Genomic DNA, 23493 nt, shown 5'->3' on the forward strand with positions numbered 1-23493 from the left:
GTGAGCTGACGGTGATGGTGAGGAAATTGAATCTTCAAGACCCGAGTTAAAAGTGCAAGGATATTTCTTAATTGATCTGATTGAAATGAAGGCAAAACCTGAAAGAGTTATTAAATAGTGTCAAGAAATTCAATGTCAAACTTTTAAATACAAGAAATAAAGGAATTTTGGAGTAAGAGAAAGATAATATAACTCTTCATACCTTATTCAAAAGCAAAGTCCTTTGTAGGACAGTAGCCTGTCGATGCACGTCACACATCCTTAAACACCAATGTGGTAAAACCAAGTAATACATTTTTTATCTTATAATAGTGAGTGACTTATAAATATTGTCCACACACCACATATAACTTTCCTGCTCTTCTTCAACTTTGTAGTGAAGGATCTTTCATGTCACTTGATCAAATTACAAAGGGACAAAAGAGGAAGTTAAATATTTCAAATCTGACAGTTTTGAAATCTGTAACATAAGCAATAACTTAAGGAATAATATTTCACACTGATGTAGTTAAGTTTCAGTGCTATGAAGATAGATTGATGGTAATAAGCAATAACTGTAGTGCAGTGGTCCAGAAATTCATACATGCAATGCCACTCTGCCTCCTATTCTCCCAGTTTTCCTCTCCACCACACTTTTATCCAGTGCTGAAATGTTCTACATAGATTCTGCTGAAATGTCTTCCTTCTCTCTTCTTCCAAAACCACAGTTTATTTCTCCAACATATTGACAAAAGCCTTTGATGCCATCTGATCTACTTCCACATATCTGCTCTCTCTTGCCCTTTTCCAGAATGCTGGAAGGGCTCTGGCCTTCATCTTCCACCCAACCAGTCTCCCTGTTCAATCGATCCCAATTTGCAATTTCTGCTAACTCCCACCAGGCAATGCCAGCCCCACTATTATTAGCCTCCATTATTATAACCCACTATTATAACCCTCCATTATTAGCTCCAACTCTCCAATAGCTGAAATCTTTCCAGCTTCCTTGATTCATTAGTATCCATGTACAGAACCTTCCCACACCAATTGACCAAGGTCTACCAATCTCAGACGCTTCCATTTCCACTTGTTCCTTTCATTGGCTTTCCACCTAATTACTTGACCCGCCCCATCTCACCTACATCTGCACTGGGATCACAATGAGTCTTGTTAGCGAGTCTTGAGAATGTCTCCCATTCTCAAATTTTAATAATCCAACTCCAGGCCCTAAATCTCAAATATTTTGCCAATCCTCCTCTCCCATCCAGCCCCAAAATCAGATCCAGCCTTCATCCTAAGCAGCACATTTTTGACTATGAGAAGTTCATTGACGTATTAGTGATTTCTGAGACCTTGGTAACCATGGTGAGCCTTGACTAAGGCCGGTATTGGGTCCCTACTAAACAACTACCAATGGCACACTGGAATTTCTGGGCCAACTAAGATGGTGTAAGATGTTGACTGGGGCACAATGAAAGGCTTATAAATCAAGTTAAACCAAATAGAATGTAAAATGTGATAAGTTTAGCCCACTTGACCTCAATTGTGTGCCATGTCCGAGAGTCACACGGCCAATGGTAACAAACCCATAAAATGCTGCAAACACTCTGCAGGTCAGGTGACCCAAGCAGAGAGAGAAATAGATGCAAGCTATTTGTCAGAACCTTCTAACACATCCTGGTTGGCTGTTGCCCACACAGGAGGCCTCCTTTGTTGTGCGATCAATAGTCCAGTAATATTTGAGTAATGTTGTAAATATATTGTTTGATTAAGCATTCTTGTTTATTTAAATAAATAATTGTGGGTTTCATGTGAAAATATGTGAATTCCATATATCATGGCACTGCCATGCAATATTTATGCACCTTGCTTAGAGAAAAAATTATACTAAGATGCATTATTCTAGGCTCAATGCTCTGCTTTCAATTAGTTTAATGTTTTGAAGTTACAAAACATAACAGTAGTGAAGAGTGTTACAAAACCCCGTAACTGGGTGTCTTACCAGCAAAGATAGAAGTGTCCGTTGGAGTCTGGTGATACTATTTTTAACGGTATTTATTAGTAAAAATACACAAAAATAATATCAGTGCAAATATACAGATAATATACGTCATCAATACTAAACCTAAAAGTGCGGGTATAATAATAATCAATAAGAAATAAGCTCTATCGTTGTCTAGGGGATAGTGAATTGTCAGATGGAAATATAAAGTTCAGTTCAGTTCATGCAGGCTGCAGTAGTTGTTTGTCGATGTGTTGCAATTGTTGGAGAGAGAGAGAGAGAGAACGTGCGAACAGTAATAGCTATTATCTTGCCAAACTTCCTTTACAATTTTGATCCATCGATGCGTTGTTGTTGTTGTGGCCATTCACGTATGACCCCTCCGTCCTTTAGCTAGACCGTTCTTCTGTGGTGGACTCGTCACCTAGGCAAGGGTGGACACACACACAAGCCCCCACCGGTCTTGCTACAAAACACTGTGAGTTAAAATTTACCGACCCTTCGATTGGTCTCCCACCCTGTCTCGTGGGGGTTCTGATGCTCACTAGCGTTTCTCCTGGTGCATCCAAGGGGTGTTCCCCAGACCTCACTTTTATCCCCACTCACGGGGTCTCAGGTGTCAATCAGGTTGGGATGATGTAACCCATTAAACCAGCCCACTCTGGTTGCCCCCTGAGGGGTTTCAATGAATAGAACAGTACCAAGTACACAATCCTTCTCCAAAAGACAATAGCAGTAATCAATGGTTCCGTTCTCCTTTTGTTAGCTAGGAGACATTCCACCTTAGCTGTGCCTCTCTCTCATTAACTTTCATGAGCTGTTATCAATAACAACTGCCCTGGCAGATTTCCTTTTGTCTCTCTTACTTCCTTGATATCAGCATCGAAATAGTAACGATTTGCAATTCTCCAAAAGGGGGGGGGGCGGGGGCGATTCTGGTGCATCATCAGAGTTCTGCCCATCAGAGTTGTTCATCATTCGTAACGAGTAACTTTTAATCTAACCCAAGACAACCTGTTCAAGCACAACGAGATGTTCGAATTTTCTTTTTAAAAAGCACAGCAGGAAATTTGAGTTATATATTACATAAAAGCAGTGCAGCATGTGTCTCTTCAAACGAGGAGATGTAGGCAATCCAGTTATCGGCAGAAAACAGAAAAATTCATCGGTTCATAAACCATGGATACCAGGTGATAAAAATCATTAAAAAATTAGCAGTAATAGCTGGCTACATCAGAAAACTAGACTCGTGTGATTGCGCAAGACATAACTGAAATTATATACTGAAATTGAGCAGATTTTAAAGCAAATGGAATAGTCAATGAGAAATAAGTGCCAATTTAGCTGAGTGCATTGGGTTTAAAGGCACATAGTTTACTTAGAAGTTTGACTGCTGCAGCCAGAATGAGTTTTGCTGATATCGTGAAAGTATCGCAGGAACATTTAGAACTGAAACCATTGTTGATTTGTTGATTGCAAAACGCTTTATGTTTTATAAGTGGAATCTATTTCAGCGTATGTGGCTAAATTGAAGAGATTGAGCATTGTCAGTTCAGTGCTGGGCTTAAAAATACACTTAGCGATCATGTAGCTTGTGGAATCTTAAAAGAAAGCTTTCAAATATGGCTCCTAACAGAAGCCCACTTTCATTTAAAAGAGCGGTTGAAATCGCTGTATCAATGGAAACTGCAGACAGACACAACTGAGTTGCAGTCAGGATTGAAAATGATCATAAACAAAATTGCAGCGATCAAGCAAAAACCAGCCTAGTGGAACAATTTGTGTTACTGTTGTGGTAGGGGCTCACATGCACCAGACCGATGCAGGTTTAAAGGCAGCAAATGCAACAAAGTAGGACGTACAACGAGTATGTTGGGCAGACAAAGTAAATAGACTGCAAAGGGAAGAGAAAAAGTCAAGTTGCAATTTCAAAAAGAGCACTAATCTACGTGCTGTTGATAAAATCTGATAATGATGACACAGGACTAGGTAGCCTTGAGATTTACCATGAGAGCAATATGGCTCTGTGCAGAACTGAATGGCAAATTAATTAAAATGGAATAAGACACTGGCTCAACTGGTTCCACAAAATGAGTTTGAAAGTCATTTCAAAGATACTGTACTGAAGCCTGCAGGTATCCAACTAAGAACTTACACTGGAGAATAAATAAATCTTGTGGGGGTGACATTTCTAACAGTGAAATACAACAACCAACATACTATATTGGACTTGTATGTAATAAAAACAAAAGGACCAGCATTGTAGGGCCACGATTGGCTGAGACAACTACAACTTGATTGGCGATCCATCCACCATATGCATGCCACATCCCCTGCAATGGAATCAACTGAAAGATTAAGATACTGGATGATGCCAGAGCATCATTCAAGGATGGCATTGGTAAACTGAAACCTATCAAGGGTAAGATAGTGGTAAGTGAAAATGCCACACCCACGTTTTGCAAAGCCTACCCAGTTCCTTGTATCAGTGTGACTAGCCTGTGAGCTAGATTGCCTGAAAGCTGAAGGAGTTCTTCCCAAGGTTGAGTGGAGCCCATGGGCAATGCCAGTGGTCCCAGTAGCCAAGAAGAATGGGTCTGCCAGGTTCTGTGTGGATTTCTAAGGTCACCATCAACTCAGCATTGAAAGTAAATCAATATCCTCTACCCAGGGTAGAGGGTATATTTGCACACCTTTCTGGACGGAAACACTTAAAATCAAATCAAATCAGGTTTAGTTATCATTCAAACCATACGTAGATACAGCTGAATGAGATAGTATTCCTCCGGGGCCAAGGTGCAAAGCATACAAAATAGCAAGTAACACAAAACAGCTAGCAAAGAAGCATATTTACTTGGGGGGGGGAACCCCAAAAATACAAATAAATAATTTTTTTATCTATCTATCTATCTATATATATATATATAGTCCAAGACCCTGTGTAGTGATGTCCAGCAATTTGTGGTACAGTCTCCCAGCAGCATGCAGACGCATGTCATCCAGTCTGTCATTCCACTGCTCAAACACGGGAGGGCAGCACCAATGGGAGAGGCCAAGCCCCAGCCGAGTGTGGCGCCACACTGTAATGCTTCTGCATCCTCTTACCTGGACTGCAGCTGCAGGCAAGCCCAAGGCTTTAGGCCTAGTGCTCATTACAACCAAGGCCACACAGCTTCAGCAAAGGGGATTCAGATGAGGCCAACATACAGATGGAGATGGAAGAAGAGTCCAAAGAGTTTCTCACCACCAATGCTTACAGAGGGCTTTATTGCTATAATAGGCTTATTTCTGGAGTGGCATCTACACCTGCACTCTGGCAGAAAGCTGCTCACCAGGTGGTCCAAGGCTGCCCAGACTGTCAGTGTTACCTGTGAATTCATTACACTGAGCATCACTTACTGTGGTCACACCATCGATGCACAAAGATTACACAAGTGTGTTGAGAAAATACAAGCAGTGGTAGATATGCGAATACCAAAGCATGTGTCACAATTGCAGTCCTTTTCAGAACTGGTCAATTACTATAACAATTGGAAACTGGCTACTATACCCCACCCCTAGAGCACATTTCTACAGATCGTGAGGAAATGGCAACAGACAAAGCAGTGTATGGTGGCTTTCCAAAAGGTAAATGAAACAGTGATGTCTCTGTACTCATAAGTGATCCATATCGTCCAGTGAAGCTTACTGTGCACTGTCAGATGCCCAGAGGAAAGGTGTCCAGGGCTGTCAGAACCACTTCCTGCAGTCTCAGAGTCAACTCCTACAACCATCATGGAGGGGGCCCCAGAACCTGAGATTGTTTCATAGACACAAGTCTCATCTGCCAAGCAGAGTGACCCCTCCTTTCCCCTTCCTCAGGAATGAGGTTATCCCAGAAGAGTATGACATCCTCCACAGCAATTAAATCTTTAGGCCGGAAAGGGACAAATTAAAATGTTCGATGCCGTGGCTGTCTATTTTCATAGTTTTATGTGCTGGCTGGCGGTGTAGTGGCATCAGCTCTGGACTTCAAGGCAGATGGATCAGAGTTCAAACCCAGCTGGGTCCCAACCTGGGCGGCAGCAGTATCTGTGTGGAAGAAAGGCCTGGCAATCTACTTCCGTATCTTGCCACGAAACCCCCATGGACCCTATGGTCACGAAGAGTCGGACTCAACTAAACGACTGAACAACAGCAAATGTACAGTATTTAAGTTGAGATTAATTCTATATGAGTTAGAGTTTAGAGCTAAGCAGGGAGAAGTGTTGTGTTTATTATTTCAGTAATATCTGAGTAGTATCATAAATATATTGCTTGATCAAGCATTCTTTTTTAAATAATTCATTATGGGTTATATGAAAAAATACATGAATTGCAGTCGTCATGATGCTACCACGCGAGATCGTGTGCCTCGCTTAAAGTAAAATCAATTCTCAGATACCTTATTCACAGCTCCATATTTTTGCTTTCCATTTGTTTAATGTTTTGGAGTTACAAAAGATAACAGCCTGTGGTGATCTGACATGAAACGTTAGCTCTGTTTCTCTTCCCGCGTATTCTACCTCACTTGCTGAGCGCTGTCAGCATCTCACAGATTTGCTTCCAAATCCCATTGTCTACGTTCTTTTGATTTCCACAGCTAATGGTCTTTTTGCAGTTAGTCAAGATGCACTGGGCTAATAAGAAGCCCAACTGAACAGACATGACGCCAACCATTATCCTGATGGAATGGATAACACCCTGTGATCCGTGCAGCTTCTCTCACTGAGATGAGTGCGATGTTATCCACTCCATGCCCCTCCTCAAAAACCACCATTTGGACAGTTTGAATTGCTACAAGCTATCTGGTAATTCTGCTGTAACCTCAGGTGACTAAATATGTTCTTGGTGATTGCTTTAGCTTTATTACTTGACTAAGTTTGAAGCCTGTGTTTGCATTCTCAGTGACTCATTTGACTTGAACTATGGCGTGTGCGTGATGAAAATGAAGCAAGGCCTGGACATCACGAGGATGACCCAGACCCGTGGTGAGTGACCAAAGCAATTCAGCTCATGTTGGCAATCAGGCCAGACAGTTAATAGTTCACAGTTTCTGTTCTGACGAAAGATCGTTCTGAATTCTGCAATGATTTGGATTGTTCAAGGGGTTTGTTACATCAAAGCTATACAGTGATTACCACCCTACTTGCTAAACCCAGTTCATTGAACCAAGTGGGGCGGACCATGATAATGAAAGGCATGGACCAGATTAACCTGACTTCCCTATACAAGCCTAGCCGCCATAGCAGCTCATACTTAAAACTCTGCAGCCTAACCTCTCCCAGCCAAACATATGCATCAATCCTAACCCTTGCTAAACCCCCTTAAACCCGATATATACATCCACCAGCCCTACACTCAAACCTAATCCTAAAGTCCAAAAGGGGCACACACCCCCACAAACCCTAGGCACTTACCGGTTAGCCCTGGCTTCAGCCACACAAACCCTAAGCACACTCCGATTAACCCTAGCTAAACCCCCACAATCCCGATATATGCATCCACCAGCCCAACACTCAAACCTAATCCTAAAGTCCAAAAGGGGCACACCCCCCCACAAACCCTAGGCACTTCCCGGTTAGCCCTGACTTCAGCCCCACAAACCCTAAGCACACTCCGATTAACCCTAGCTAAAACCCCACAATCCCGATATATACATCCACCAGCCCAACACTCAAACCTAATCCTAAAGTCCAGAAGGGGTACACACCCCCACAAACCCTAAGCACACCCCAATTAACCCTTGCTAAGCCCCCACAAACCGGATATCCTATGTCAAGAGGGGCGAGATTCAACAAAGGCAAGTGTTGGACCTGGTTAATGAAGGCATGGGCCAGTTCAAAGTGGCAGGGTCGCGTGAAACTGAATCTCAAGTGACGAGATCAAAAAGCACAAGAGGGCTGATTCGCCCACTGCCCGCATAATCTCAACCTAACCTTACAGTGACACGCTCTTCATTCTCCCAGTCCTCGGTGCCAATAAGAAAGCCCAGATACACACGAGGCGAGAGAGAACCAGTAAATTAAACCCAAGATGGGACGACAGACAAGTCAGTGCTAAACTCAGGTGCAGTTCTGCTGAATGCCCAGTAAACACTGTCAATTTAACCCATGCAATCCCAGGCATACAGATGCCAGGTAATGATATTTTAAAAATATCATTACCCTCAGAATTACATGCCTCTCATTATTGGTCCCTGGGAAAAACACAAGCAGTGTCTGAGCCGGACACTGTTGGGCCACTTCGGGGAGGGTGTATAGTGTTTGAAGGCCCGAAACACCTGACGATCTGAGGGTGCATTACTGACGATGTGTCCCAGTGCACACCCGGTTCGTTGAACCAAGTGGTGACGGACCACGATAATGAAAGGCATGGGCCAGATTAACCTGGCTTCACCATACTAGCCCATCTGCCATAGCACCTCAGACATCACCAGTCAAAACTCTGCAGCCTAACCTCTCCCAGCCAAACATTTACATCCACCAGGCCAACACTCAAACCTAATCCTAAAGTCCTGAAGGGGTACACACCCCCACAAACCCTAGGCAGTCCCCGATTAACCCTGGCTTCAGCCCCACAAACCCAAAGCACATCCCGATTAACCCTTGCTAAACCCCTACAAAACCCGATTTGTGGGGTGGGTTCTTGGGAGGTAGAAGTGGTGGAAGTGCTTGAAGGAAAAGGAGGGACAGGGTGCAGAAAGTGGAAGGGTCAGACCACAGTTACTGCAACGGGGTGAGGAAGGAGAGGAGCCTGGGGGATCAGGAACAATCACGGGGAAGTGTGATTAGATGTGATGAGCTGCTGGGGAAATGGGAGAGTTTGGCCTAGTTGTAATAGGCAGCAAGTGGTCTGCAGTTAGGACAACACTGACTGGGCTATCAAAGGGGGTTATGGAGCAGGATTTTCAGGCCTCCAGATTGAGTGGGTACTGTGGTGCTTGGATAGAACTGGGTATCGGGGCCAAGGCTGCAGGAGTTGAGCGGGTAAAGGATAGGCTAGAAAGGTCAGACTACAGGCAGCTTGGATTGAGTTGGACTGGAATCAGGGTTCAGCTGGATGTCACGAGAGGAGAGCTGTGATTGATGAGTGGGTTGGTGAGAGAGGAAGGACGCTCTGCAACTGAAAGGGAGATTCCACAAAGGGTAGGCATTTTTCTTAGAGGGTTGCACTTGAAGTAGGTTCCTATGACGGCAGATCCTTGCATCCTGCTTGAGCTGGTCCACTTCAGGGAACCAGTGTTGTAAGGATCTGCATCATACACAGATCATGCAGCATGAACTAAACTCACTGACTGCACTGAACTGTGCGAGACCAGGTTCCTGTGCACTTTAATGTGCTTGAGTTCACAGTGCCCCTCGAGGATGAATGGTAATTTTGTCAGTTTGAATTGAGTCACGATGTAGTTTGCAACCCAGGTTCAGCTTGTCTGCTTCTTTGTGCTGAAATGAAGATTTGTTATTCTAGACACATGCTGAAAGCCACTCTTTGATATAAATCAACGCTCCCTTTATGTTACCACCCTTCTAATTCTACAGCTTGAGCTTGCTTTCTCGTCTCTATTCCATCTTTGCTTAGCATCATTTAAACCTTCTAATGAAGGTGTTTGCCCCTCACCCTAGGTTTAGAATAAAAGTTCACAGACCTTAATTCTTATCATTTTGTCACTTTTTTTTTGTAGTTACCATCTTTAGGTGGTGCTATTTTCAAAGAAAATGCAAATGAGAAACCAATAGCTAATTGCACATGTGAATACGTTGTTAAACTAAATAGTGCAATGCTTACTGTCATTAGACACAAAATGTGAACTTTTGACAAAAGGTCCTGTGCCTGAAATGATAATTGTTGCTCTTTCTGCTAATGTTGTTTCCAGTATTTTCTACTTCATTTACAAAGTATAAATGACTAGTTTTATTTTGTAATAACTTAAGTATGATAAATCCCCTAACTTATTTTGCTGAATTCTACTGTTTCTATGCTGCTGCTTTCTGAATGGAATTATTGTATCTTTTCCTGTGCTGTTTTATTATTTTAAAAACTGTATTAAAGATAAAGAACACAATGTTAGAGGAGCACAGCAAGTCAGGCAGCATCTATGGAGGGGAATAAACAGTTAACATTTCAGACTGAGACCCTTCCTTTCCATAGATTCAGTCTGGCCTGCTGAGTTCCTCTACCATTTTATGTGTGTGTTGCTCCAGATTTCCAGCGTCTGCAGAATCTCTTGTGTTAAGGAAGAAAGAGTTTATATGCTAGAACAATCCATCGTCATTATGTGCCCTGTCATCAGAATAACTATTAAAATTAATAAGAATTGGCTCTCTTCACTCCATGCTTCTGATGAAATGAATTGTACAACTTGGATGAGGTTAAGTCATTCATAGATCCTTCACTCTCTGTACTAGACATGACATGTCAAGTATTCTACTGGTACTCAAAAGAATGACAACTTGGTAGATCTTTTCCAACGTAATCAATTATAATCTTTAAGGCAGAGAGAAATTTAAGTAAAAGAATAATTATCTTTGATAATTGTAAGCATCCCTAGTGGGAATTTGTAATGATGTACTTGCAGCTTATCTGGATTGTATTGCTGTGAATTGATTGGTACCTCTGTCACTTATTCTTACATAAAACATTGTTTTACATACAGCAAAGCAACTCTCACTGTTTTTCTAATCTCAGTAGACTCCAGAGCAGCATTTGTTGAGCAGCAGACCAGTACCATCTTCCAGCTGGGACAAGCCAAAAAAAACATTGACATCTACTGGCTCTTTGATGATGGAGGTAACACTTAGAAGTGTTCTTCTTTAGGATTTGTGTGGTAATTGAAATTCAAGATTTCAGTACAGCAGCAGCTTAGAATATAACAAGATCCGTTTTGCTGCAATGCATAGAAAGAGAGGTCGCGGGACACAATTACTCTTGCAGTTTGGCCACAGCATGAAAGCACACATTCTCACTAATCCTATCAACTCACCCTCCTCCCCCACTGAGCAATTTACAGTGGCCAATCTCACAGTCTGGGAGGAAACCCGTGTGGTCACAGACTATGCTGGAGGGCAGGATCAGCAATGAAGCTGGGGGGCACACCGATTGCATACCATCTCGATGAGACTAGGGGAGGGTAAACGAGGGGAGCTTTTCAAACTCAGCGCTAGCTTCACCATTTCCTGCCAAGATGACAGGTGACTCCACCATGGAATTCTCCACTGTCTTCTGGGCCCAGCTCTGCCACCAGCACCAGATGCACTTTCACCATGTAGCCGGACTGGCAAAGCTAGGTTCAGACATGGTGACAAGGGAGGCTTGGACAGACAAGCTGACAGATACCTCAGCGAAGGTGGAGGTACCCCAGCGCAGTGATTCAAAAAGGTGAGAAAGCAAAAAATAATAGAGAAAAAACACAAGGGCAAGGACTTTCCATGAGCACTGCCACCATTGATTGACCAATTTTGGAAACACGTTTCCTAAAGAGGAATTAGAAACACTATTGCAACTAACTGCCATCTACTTTGCAACCCATTTTTGCCATTCTGGATGATAAATCTCTAACTGTTCCTATGAGTATTAGTTGTTTGTGTCTGGGGGGAAATGGATTAATGAAACATCCAACAGCCACTTCCCCCACAGACTTTGTCCTTTGTTTCCTTGGATATTTGCTTTGTAGGGCACAATATTCTAACGCAACACACACAAAATGCTGGAGGAACTCAGCTGGTCAGGCAGCATCTATGGAAATGAATAGATAGTCAATGTTTCGGGCATTCCCTTGAACAACTGCCGTCTGTCTTTTATGCGCAAGCCAGTTCTGAATCCTAACAGCCAACTCGCCACAGACCTTTTGCATCTTAATCTTCTGGGTTAGCCTCCCATGAATGACATTGTAAAAAAACCTTACTCAAATCCACATAGGCAACATACCCTCATCAGTACCTCTCGTCACCTTGTCAAAAAAACTTGATCAAGTAGGTAAGGCACAACCTGCCATGCTGGTTCTCCCTAATTAGGCCATGGGTCTCCAAATGCCCATATATCCTATCCTTCAGAATTTTATTCAGCAATCTCCCTACAACTGATGTGAGACTCACCGGTCTATGGTTCCCAGGATTTTCTCCTGTTCCCTTCTTAAATAGAGGTACGACATTAACTTCTTGCCTCTCCTCTGAGTCCTCGCCTGTGGCTAGAGAGGACACAAGGGCCCGGCAATCTCGTCTCTTGCCGCCTCCAATAACCTGGGGTAAATCCCATCAGTTCCCAATTAATCCTGCTTTGTTCATGCCTAGTCCCCTTGTAATTTGCCCTACTCCAATTTAAAGCTCTCCCACAAGGACCATACCTATCTATCTATAGCTATCCTGAAAGTTAATGAGTTGTCATCACCATTCCCTAACTTCATCCACTGAAAGATCAGTCACCTGGCCAGACTCATTACTCATTACCAGGTCCAGTACTGCCCCTTGGACCGTCCACATGTTGATTTAAGAAAAAATCCTGGATATACTTAACAAATTCTGCCCCATCTAAACCCCTTACACTAGTTTACGTTTGAGAAGTTGAAATCCCCCATGACAACAACCCTATTATTTTTACACTTTTCCTTTATCTGATTACATATCTGTTCCTCAATGTTCCAGTATCTATTGGGGGAACTGTAGTACAATCCCATCTGTGTGATTGCACCTTTCATATTCCTGAGTTCCACCCAAATGGACTCATTGTCTGACCTCTCCAGTATGTCTCCTCTGAGTGCAGCTGTGATATTGTCCCTGATCAGTAGTGTAACTCCAACCCTCTCTTTTGTCATCTCCTCTATCTTTTGTATAATTTCAGAAAGCTGGTACATTAGTCACCCATTCCTGCTTCTCTCTCCACCAAGTTTCAGCAATGGCTACAACATCTTAGTTCCATGTACTGATCCATGTTCTAAGTTCATCACTCTTGCTCATAATACTCCTAACGTTAAAATATACACATTTTAAATTATCCTACCCATCGTACCTGTTATTTTGCTTTTGCTTTTCAGTACTTTCCCTGACATCTGGTCCAACCCTTCCCTTATGGATCTGGAGCTCCAGTTCCCAGCTCCCTGTAAAACTGGTTTCAACTCTCCCAAGTAGCACCAGCAAACCTTCCAGCCAGGATATTAGTTCTCATACAGTTCAGGTGCAGCCCGTCCCTATTGTACAGGTCACCCCTTCCCCAGAAAAGGTTCCAATAATTAAGAGCTTGGAAGCCTGTCCCTTGCACCATCTCCTCAGCCACTCATTCATTCATGCTTTCACCCTATTCCTATCTGGAACAGGGAGGAATCCCAAGACTGCAACCTTGGAGGTCCTCCTCTTCAACTTTTCTTTCGTAACTCACTGCATAGGACTTCCCCTTTTTGTCATTGGTGCCAATGTGCACCACGACTGGCACTGACCACTCCTGCTTCCTGCAGATGTAGTCATGAGGGAAACCGTCAGGTATCCTGAAGGCCCAGGTCTGACAAGAGGAGCATTCCATCCTGACTACTCAACAGGAAATAAGAAGACCTGCCTCTTCTTAACTGTGGCCTATTCACGCCAAAGCTTTCACACTCTCTCACTGGCACACTCCAACAATGGATGCTCTGCTTCAGCCTACCGACACTTCATTTGCAACTGCGGTTCGGGCTCTGACGCCAACACTTTCCATGCCTGCACAGCCCCAAAAGACCAGCCTTGCTGAATCTGTTCCCTTTATCCTCTCTCCCCCACCTTCTGTAGGGCTCTGACACTAACATTTCTCTCGCCCGAGCTACTGATTTTAAAAGAAATGGACTTGCCCAAGTGTGCTCTGTTTATATTCACTCTGCAAACTTCAGTAGGCCTCTGATGCCTGTGCAGTCCAAAAGGACTGGTCTTGCCGAATCTGCCCCTTTCATCCTCTCTCTCCCGATTCCAGTTGGGCTCTGACACCAACACTCACACTCCTCTCACCTGAATCGCCGAGAAAATGTGATGTAAATTGTAAATGATTAATTCCCAAGGTGGACAGTTTGTTAGACGCCCTGTATTATGTGAATGATGACCACAGAGGTGCGTGTGCTTCTGAGGACCCGCGATTCCGCCTTCCGAGCAGGCGACAAGGCAGCTTTAACAACAGCAAGGGCCAAACTGTCCCGAGCCATCAGAGGGGCAAAGTGTGCACATGCCCAGCTAATCCACAGTTACTTCCAGGACAGCGGTGACACACAGCACATGTGGAAGGGCATCCAGGACATCACCTGACTGTGCAGGAGATGCCTCCCTCTCAAATGCGCTGAATAACTTCTACGCCCAGTTTGAGGCGGAAAATGACGTGGCGGCGAGGAAGTCCACCCCTCCTGCGAATGACCAGGTGCTGTGTCTCACCGTGGCCAACATGAGACGAACCCTGTGCGGGGTCAACCCACAGAATGCTGCTGGACCAGACAACATCCCTGGTAGAGTGCTCAGAGGATGTGCAGACCAGCTAGCAGATGTTCTCACTGACATCTTCAACATCTCCCTGAGCAGTGCCACCGTTCCAACGTACTTCAAGGTTGCCACCATCGTCTCCGCGCCTAAGAAGTCTTCAGTGTCCTGCCGAAATGACTACCGTCCCGTTGCACTTACATCCATCATCATGAAGTGTTTCCAGAGGCTCGTCATGAGGCATATCAAGACCCTGCTGCCCCCCTCACTGGACCCCCTGCAGTTTGGGTACCATGCCAACCGCTCAACAGATGACGCCATTGCCACCACCCTCCACCTGGCCCTAACCCACCTGGACAAAAAAGTCACATATGTTCGGATGCTGTTCATAGACTTTAGTTCAGCATTCAACACAATCATCCGTCAGAAACTGATTGGAAAGCTGAGCCTACTGGGCCTGAACATCTCCCTCTGCAAATGGATACTAGACTTCCTGACTGGGAGATCTCAGTCAGTCTGGATCGGGAGCAGCATCTCCAACACCATCACACTGAGCACGGGGGCTCCCCAGGGTTGTGTGCTCAGTCCAATGCTGTTCACTCTGCTGACCCATGACTGTGCTGCAACACACAGCTCCAACCACATCATCAAGTTCGTCAATTACACGACCGTGGTGGGTCTTATCAGCAAGAACGACGAGTCAGTTTACAGAGAGGAGGAGCAGCGGCTAACGGACTGGTGCAGAGCCAACAACCTGTCTCTGAATGTGAACAAAACAAAAGAGATGGTTGTTGACTTCAGGAGAGCACGGAGCGACCACTCCCCGCTGAACATCGACGGCTCCTCAGTAGAGATTGTAAAGAGCACCAAATTTCTTGGTGTTCACCTGACGGAGAATCTCACTTGGTCCCTCAACACCAGCTCCATAGCAAAGAAAGCCCAGCAGCGTCTCTAATTTTTGCGAAGGCTGAGAAAAGTCCATCTCCCACCCCACATCCTCATCACATTCTACAGTGGTTGCATTGAGAACGTCCTGAGCAGCTGCATCACTGCCTGGTTCAGAAATTGCACCATCTCGGATCGCAAGACCCTGCAATGGATAGTGAGGTCAGCTGAGAAGATCATCGGGGTCTCTCTTCCCACCATCACGGACATTTACACTACACACTGCATCCGCAAAGGAAACAGCATTATGAAGGACCCCGTGCACCCGTCATACAATCTCTTCTCCCTCCTGCCATCTGGGAAAAGGCTCCGAAGCATTTGGGCTCTCACGACCAGACTATATAACGGTTTCTTCACCCAAGCTATTGGACTCCTCAATACCCGAAGCCTGGACTGACACCTTGTCCTACTGTCCCGTTTATTATTTATTGTAATGCCGGTACTGTTTTTGTGCACTTTATTCAGTCCTGTGTAGGTCTGTAGTCTAGTGTAGCTTTCTCTGTGTTTTTTTTTATTACGTGGTTGAGTCTAGTTTTTTGTACTGTGTCATGTAAACCATGGTCCTGAAAAACGTTGTCTCATTTTTACTATGCACTGTACCAGCAGTTATGGTCAAAATGACAATAAAAGTTGACTTGACTAAGTACAAGAGCTATCCTCCTGTATGCTTCAGTGAACCATGATGATGATTTGGGGTTCAGTCTCCGAATGTGTGGTCACTATATGCTGCAGCTCAATGATGGAAGTTGAGGTGATCGTAGCTTGGCAGTGTGTTTGGACCCGTCTAAATGGACTGTTTCCCATTTAGGTGGGTAACCTGCTTCCAAGTCTCTGCAAATGGTATTCAGCACTGTTCCCTCAGATGTATATGGGAAATCTCCAATAATCCATAAGATCATTGAACAGTTCTCTAACAAGATCAGATAGACTCCTGACTTCACAATCTACCTTCTAATGCCTTACTGTCTGCCTGTGTCGTACTTTCTCTGTAACTATTACACTTTACTCTGCTATTGTTTTCCCTCTAGCACCTTCATGCGTCGATGCCATAAAATGATCTGCGTGGATGGCATGCAAAGTAGTTTTTCACTGTACCTCCGTACATGTGATAATAAACAAACAATTTACCATCTTTTACCGGTTGATATGATATTTCCTCACTGCCATGGAAGTACAGCAAGACCACATGGAGAATGTTCCCCAGAATGGAGTCTGTATAAACTGGGTTTGTTTTACTTGAGGGAGAAGAAGCTGAGTGGGAGATGTGACTGAGGTGTATTAAATTGTAAGGAGCATAGAGAGGGTAGACAGTGAGAATCATTACCCCATAACATAGATGTCAAAAACTAAAGGATGTATGTGTGACCTATAGGGTGTGAAGGGGTGAGTTTAAAGTGAATCTGTTGAAGAAAATTTCTTTACCCAGGACGTTGAAAGTGGGTCATCTCACACTTAAGGTGATTCTGGAGACACAGTAATTTGCCAGAACATAGAAAACTACAGGCTATGATCAATGGGATGAGTAGATAATGCAAGGCATGGACATGCTGAGTGAAGGGGCCTGTTTCTGCCCTGTGTGACTCGGAGCAACGTGTAGGCGAGAGATGGAAAGGAAGAGAAATGGAAGGAGGCACTTGGGTAGGTGTGGGGAGCGAGGAAGTGTGTATGATGCCCCAGAGTCCCTCGGGCTGTGCTGTGCCCTGCTGGTATACTGCTGCTCTTCTAACCTGCATCTTCTTTCCTGTAGGCCTCACCCTCTTAATTCCATATCTCCTCACTCGCAAGAAGAGGTGGCGCCAGTGCAAGGTTCGAGTGTTTGTGGGCGGTCAGATTAGTCGCATGGACGAGGAAAGAAAGGCGTAAGTGGATCTGGCTTCCTTAGGCAGAGTCTGCCACTGAAAGCCCTGGTAGGAATCACCACTGTGAACCTTAGAGAAAGGCTTACAAGATCAGCCTTATTTGTCACGTGTACATTGAAACATACAGTGAATTGCTTTGTTTGCATCAAATCAAATCAACGAGGATCATGCTGAGCAGCCCACAAGTGTCACAATGTTTCTCGTGCCAACCCACAACTCATTAACCTTAGTTAAAGATCCGTGGAATGTGGGAGGAAACCAGAGCACCTGGAGGAAACCCAGTCACACGGTCACGGGGAGAAATCCTTACAGCGGAGGAAATCAAACCCTGATCTTAGAGTTGGTGCTGTGAAGCACTACAACATACTGCCTGCTGACACTACCAGGCAAATGTTGGCCTTGTTGAGGTATTGTGAATTTCAAATCAATTCCAGTAGAGTAACTAAAGCTGATTAGTGGTCCATGTCACAGCAGGCACCATGTTAGTGAGGGAGCTGGTCTCTGCTCCTTTCACAACCACCAGAGGTATCCAGGGCCGCAGATCACATGATCTACCAGTATGTAGTGGTGATTTGTGGCCATTGCTTTTTCAGCAGTCTCTACTCTCCAGCTGCTGGAAGCACAACTCTACCAGCACTGCCATTCATTTACCATTTGTTGATTAATTTTTAGTAGCTACGAACATAATTCTCCATATTCTTTGAACGCAAGTTCAAGTTCAGTTTATTGCAATTCAACTGTACACGTGTATGCTGAGGTAATGGTGGTGGTGGGGGGGGGGGTGAATCAATTCCAATTTCAGGCCCACTAGTGTGTTTGAAAATCTCTCCCAGGTCATTTGAACATTTCTCACTGCCACTTAAAAAACCAAAACTAGTAATTCTCTTTTTGAATTTAGGATGGTCAATCTCTTAAGCAAATTCCGTCTTGGCTTCCATGAGGTCCATGTCCTGCCAGACATCAACCAGAAACCTCGTTCTGAACTGTAAGAAATATCTGATCACATCTCTTGAATATTTGTTACTCTCACTTGTATTGTCTCCGGTTTATAATCACTGGTGTTAAAAAAACATTTATACATTTTTTTCTTTTATTATAGAGTAAAGAGGTTTGAGGATCTGGTTGCACCTTTCAGACTGAATGATGGGTTCAAAGATGAAGCCATTGTTAATGAGATGAGGAAGGACTGTCCTTGGAAGATCTCAGATGAGGAGATTAAGAAAAACAATGCAAAGGTATGTAAAGATCCGGTGAACCAATCGACTCAGTTGCTGATTCTCAGTTGTGTATGGAATGAAACACTGTTGACTGGTCCTGATTGTGGATTAGAATGATTTGGGAATTTGTAAATGCTGTAGATTTCAGATAATCTGGTACCCTCAAGGCTTTAGTGCTGGATGAGATTTTCTGGACAATTGAGTGTTAATTCAATTATTAGTTCCCTGTTTCGTTTTGTTTCCTTATATGTGGGTTTACCTTTCTCATCCACTTGGCCTCACCCATCACGTTATCCTCCTTCCCCTCCCTCCTCCCTCCACCTTTTTTATTGTGGTGTCTTTCCAGCCCTGATGAATGAGTCCAGATGAGCTCAGAGCATGGATCAGCACCTGGAATGATGTAGTAGCTATTAGTGAGACTTGGTTGCAGGAGGAACAGGACTAGCAGCTCAATAGTTTGGGGTTCTGTTGTTTTAGACGTGACAGAGCAGGAGGGATTAAAGGAGGATGGGTGGCATTACTAATCAGGGCAAATGTCATGGCAGTTCTCTGTCAGGACAGACTGGAGAATTCATCTAGTGTGTCATTATGGGTGGAACTGAGAAATAAGAAAGGTATGACCACTTTAATGGCTTTATATTACAAACCACCCAAGTGCCCTAGGGATATGGAGGAACAAATTTGTAGAGATCGCAGACATTTGCAACAACCATAACGTTGTATTGGTTGGTGATTTTAACTTTCCACATATTAACTGGGAGTCCCATGCTGTAAAACGACTAGATAGGATTGATTTTGTCAAATGTATTCAGGAAAGTTTCCTTCATCAGTATGTAGAGAGTATGTGTTACTGGATCTATTGGGGAATGAGACAGGGTATGTGACAGAAGTCTGAGTATGGGAACGCTTTGCATCCAGTGACCACAAAGCACTAGTTGCAGAAAGATAGGTCTGGTCAGCAGGTTGAGATTCTAAATTGGAGAAAGGCCAGTTTTGATGGTATCAGAAAGGATCTGGCAAGTGTGAGTGGGACAGGCTGTTTTCTGGCAAAGGTGTACTTGGTAAGTGGAAGCCTTCAAAGGTGAAATTTTGAGAGTACAGATCTTGTATGTGTCTGTCAGAATAAAAGATAAAGATAACATGTGTAGGGATCCTTGGTTTTCAAGAGATATTGAGGCCCTGGTTAAAAAAAAAGAGGAGCTTGGCAGGTGTAGGCAAGTAGGAACAAATGAGGTGCTTATGTTGTACAAGAAATGCAAGAGACCACTTAAAGAAATCAGGAGGGCTAAAAGAAGGCATGAAGTTGCCTCAGCAGTCAAGGTGAAGGAGAACCCTAAGGGGTTCCACAGATACGTTAAGAGCAAAAGGATTGCAAGGAACAAAACTGGTCCTCTGGAAGACCAGAATGGTAATCCGTGTGTGGAATCAAAACAGATGGGGGAGGGGGAGATCTTAAATAAATTTGTTGCATCCGTATTTACTCAGGAGATGGACACAGTGTCTATAAAAGTGAGGCAAAGTGGCATCAACTTCATGGAGGAGGAGGTGTTTGCTACCCTGAGGCAAATCAGGGTGGATAAAGCCCCAGGACCTGATAAGATGTTCCCTCGGACCCCATGGGAGGCAAGTGCAGAAATTGCCAGAGCCCTGGCAGAGGTGTTTAAATCATCCTCAGCAACAGGAGAGGTACCAGAGAATTGGCGGATAGCCAATGTTGTTCCACTATTTATAAAAAAAAGCGCTTTAAGCAGAAGCCAGGAAATTATAGGCCAATGAGCCTGACATCAGTGGGGAGAAAGTTATTGGAAGATGTTCTAAAGGACCAGATATATGAGTATTTGGACAGATATGGACTGATTAAGGACTGCATGGTGGGACATATCTAACCAATCTTGTAGAATTTTTTGAGGAAATTACCAGGAAAGTGGAGGAAGGCAAGGCAGTGGATATTGCCTACATGGACCTAGGTAAGGCATTGGACAAGGTCCCGCATGGGAGACTGGCCAGGAAGGTCAGGATGCGACAGTGAATTGGATTAGAATTTGGCTTTGTGGGGAAAGCCAGAGAGTGGTAGTAGATGGTTGCCTCTCTGACTGGAGACCTGTGACGAATAATGTGCCACAGGAATCAGTGCTGTGTGCTTTGCTGATTGTCATCTATATCAATGATCTGGATGATCATGTGGCCAACGGCATCAGCAAGTGGCAAATGACACCAAGACTGAAGGTGTAGTGTACAGTGAGGAAGGCTATCATAGTGTTCTGTGTCAGCTGGAAAACTGGCGGATGGAATTGAATGCAGACAGATGCTAGGTCTTGAACTTCAGTAGGACCAACCAGGGTAGGTCTTACATCGTGGATGGTAGGGCACTGAGGTGTGTGGTAGAGCAAAGGGTACTGGAGGTACCCTTCCATAATTCATTGAAAGTGATATTGTGGGTGCAGTGGTGCTAGAAAGTTTGTGAGCTCAATTTCAACATTTTAAGAGAAGTTTGGATAAGTACATGGATGGTATGGGTATGGAGGGCTATGGTCCCAGTGCAGGTCGATGGTAGTAGGCAGTTTAAATAGGTTTAGCATTGACTAGGTGGGGCAAAAGGCCTGTTTTTGTGCTGTACTTCTCTATGACTCTATGAAGGAATTCAACCGAAACATCAACTGTTTACTCAGTTCCACAGATGCTCCCTGGATTACTCAGTTCCTCTAGCATTTTGTGTGTTGCTCAGAATGGAACATGCTGAGTTTCAGTTTGTACATTTCAGCTCTTCAGACTAGTTGAATTGTAATGCCAGCCCTCCAGACCTGGCCTATAGGCGTAAGCCCTCCCCCCCCCCCCCCCGCCCCCCCACTGCCTCCTTCATTCAGTGCTTCCAACCCTGATTCCAACTGCACACCTCGCACGAACTCCAGAATAATCAATAAACCAGGTGCCAAACCATCTCAATTTCCAGACAATCAGACACTGGATTATCAAAGTTCTCCTATAGTTAGATTGCTATTGATACGGAAACTCAAAACCCATATCCCTCTGCTATCATATGGCATGCCATTTGTTCTGATCCTGTACCAATTGCCTGATTTATGGTGATGCTTGTATTGCAAATGTGGCATGCCATTTGTTCTGATCCTGTACCAATTGCCTGATTTATGGTGATGCTTGTATTGCAAATGTGGATGGATATTTGGGTGAAGAATTTTGGATTTTAAAAAAAGGCTTCTCATTGTGTTTTAGTCTTTAATGGTATAATTGGCTATCAAGTCTAGCAAATCAATTCAGCAATAGGATTTTTGTGCACGACCAGTAATTGCTCCAATTTTTAGCATATTTGGTGCACTGTTTTATAGACCTGCTTAGCAGTAAACTTAGAATTAAAATATCTGAAGCATGTTTAGGGAGGATGCAAATGAAGTCTGCTTTAGTGATGCGATTGTTTCTTGGTGCAGTCACTCCGACAAGTGAAACTGAACGAGATCTTACTGGATTACTCCCGTGATGCTGCACTGATAGTCATGTAAGTATGAAAGCTACTCCATACAAACTCCGGGTTGTAATCCCTTCCTCTTTATAACCATATAACAATTACAGCATGGAAACAAGCCATCTTGGCCCTTCTAGTCCATGCTGAACGCTTACTCTCACCTTGTCCCACTGGCCCACACTCAGCCCATAACCCTCCAGTCCTTTCCTGTCCATATACCTATCCAATTTTACTGTAAATGACAATACCGAACCTGCCTCTACCGCTTCTACTGGAAGCTCGTTCCACACAGCTACCAGTCTCTGAGTAAAGAAATTCCCACTTGTGTTACCCTTAAACTTTTGCCCCCTAACTCTCAACTATGTCAACTCTATCTATCTCTCTCATAATTTTAAATATGCTGCCAGCTTTTTCTGTAAGAATGGTTTAGTTCAAAACACTGGTTATATTACATTTATATTACAAGTATGTTCGATACATGGAGAAAACGGCAGAAAAATACTGGAGCACAGAACCATACAGGCGCTTCAACCCATGATGTTATTTAATCTTTTAACCTACTCCAAGATCCGTCTAACCTTTCCGCCCACATAATCCTCCATTTTCCTTTCATCCACGTGCGTATCTAAGAATCTCTTAAACGGCCCTAATGTATCTGACTCCACCACCACCCACAGCAGTGCGTTCCATGTACTCACCACCCTCTGTGGAAAAACAAACTCTCTCTGATATCCCCCTTATACTTTCCTCCAATCACCTTAAACGTGTGTCCTCTTGTGTTAGCCATTGGCCCAGCCCAGGAGAAAAGTGTTGGCTGTCCGTCCACTCTATCTGTTCCTCTGATCTCATGTACATCTATCAGGTCAACTCCGAAAGCCCCAGCTTGTTCACTCTTTCCTCATACGATAAGATTTTTAATTCAGGTAGCATCCTAGTAACAATCCTCTGCATACTCTCTAATGCTTCCATATGAGGTGACCAGAACTGAACAGAATATTCAATGTGGTCTAAGCAGAGTTTTATAAACTACAATGTTACCTCACAGCTCTTGAACTCAATCCCCTGACTAATGATGGGCAGCACACCTTCTTAACCATCCTATCAACTTTGAGGGATCTATGGATGTGGACCCAAGATTCCTCTGTTTCTCCACACTACTGAGAATCCTGCCAGAAACCTTGTAGTCCACCTTCAAGTTATTTGAAGCCTATTCCTAATTTCTATTTATAACATAGTTACAGACATATTGATTGTTTTTTGTATCTCAAGGAAACTGTATATTTAAATGTCAGAATGGACATCTGCTATTTCTGGTTACCTTGGCTTCAAGGCAGCTGCAGTCATGATTCAATCAGGGATTTGTTAAGACGCCATTGTGGTTCTTGACGCCACCTTATCCCACATTTCAAGTCAGTACATTTTGTGGATTGAGTGTAGAATATCTGAGCAAATTATTCCTTTCAGTCAAAAGAAAATACATCAATTTTCTTTAATATTGGTTAGCAAATATACACATTGTGGGAGGAAGTAGAATTATATCACAAGGTTAATCTGACCTGATTAACTATGTTAA

At 43.8% G+C, this 23493-nt stretch overlaps 1 protein-coding gene across 5 annotated transcripts in view; it reads left to right on the forward strand.

Annotated features, from left to right (window-relative positions):
* The window catches only part of slc12a3 (solute carrier family 12 member 3), a 65194-nt gene that overhangs the window by 39801 nt on the left and 1900 nt on the right, over positions 1-23493 (forward strand). For 4 of the 5 annotated variants that reach the window (XM_059992675.1, XM_059992677.1, XM_059992673.1 and 1 more), the window contains 6 exons: positions 6908-6990; positions 10688-10789; positions 17114-17225; positions 18124-18210; positions 18325-18460; positions 21886-21953. In XM_059992675.1, the coding sequence (XP_059848658.1) occupies positions 6908-6990; positions 10688-10789; positions 17114-17225; positions 18124-18210; positions 18325-18460; positions 21886-21953 (588 nt within the window). The remainder of the gene's footprint in view (positions 1-6907; positions 6991-10687; positions 10790-17113; positions 17226-18123; positions 18211-18324; positions 18461-21885; positions 21954-23493) is intronic. The other variant, XM_059992674.1, reaches the window with a different exon arrangement.

This window comes from Hypanus sabinus, chromosome 17 (assembly GCF_030144855.1).
Source record: "Hypanus sabinus isolate sHypSab1 chromosome 17, sHypSab1.hap1, whole genome shotgun sequence".
Lineage (NCBI taxonomy): Eukaryota > Metazoa > Chordata > Chondrichthyes > Myliobatiformes > Dasyatidae > Hypanus > Hypanus sabinus.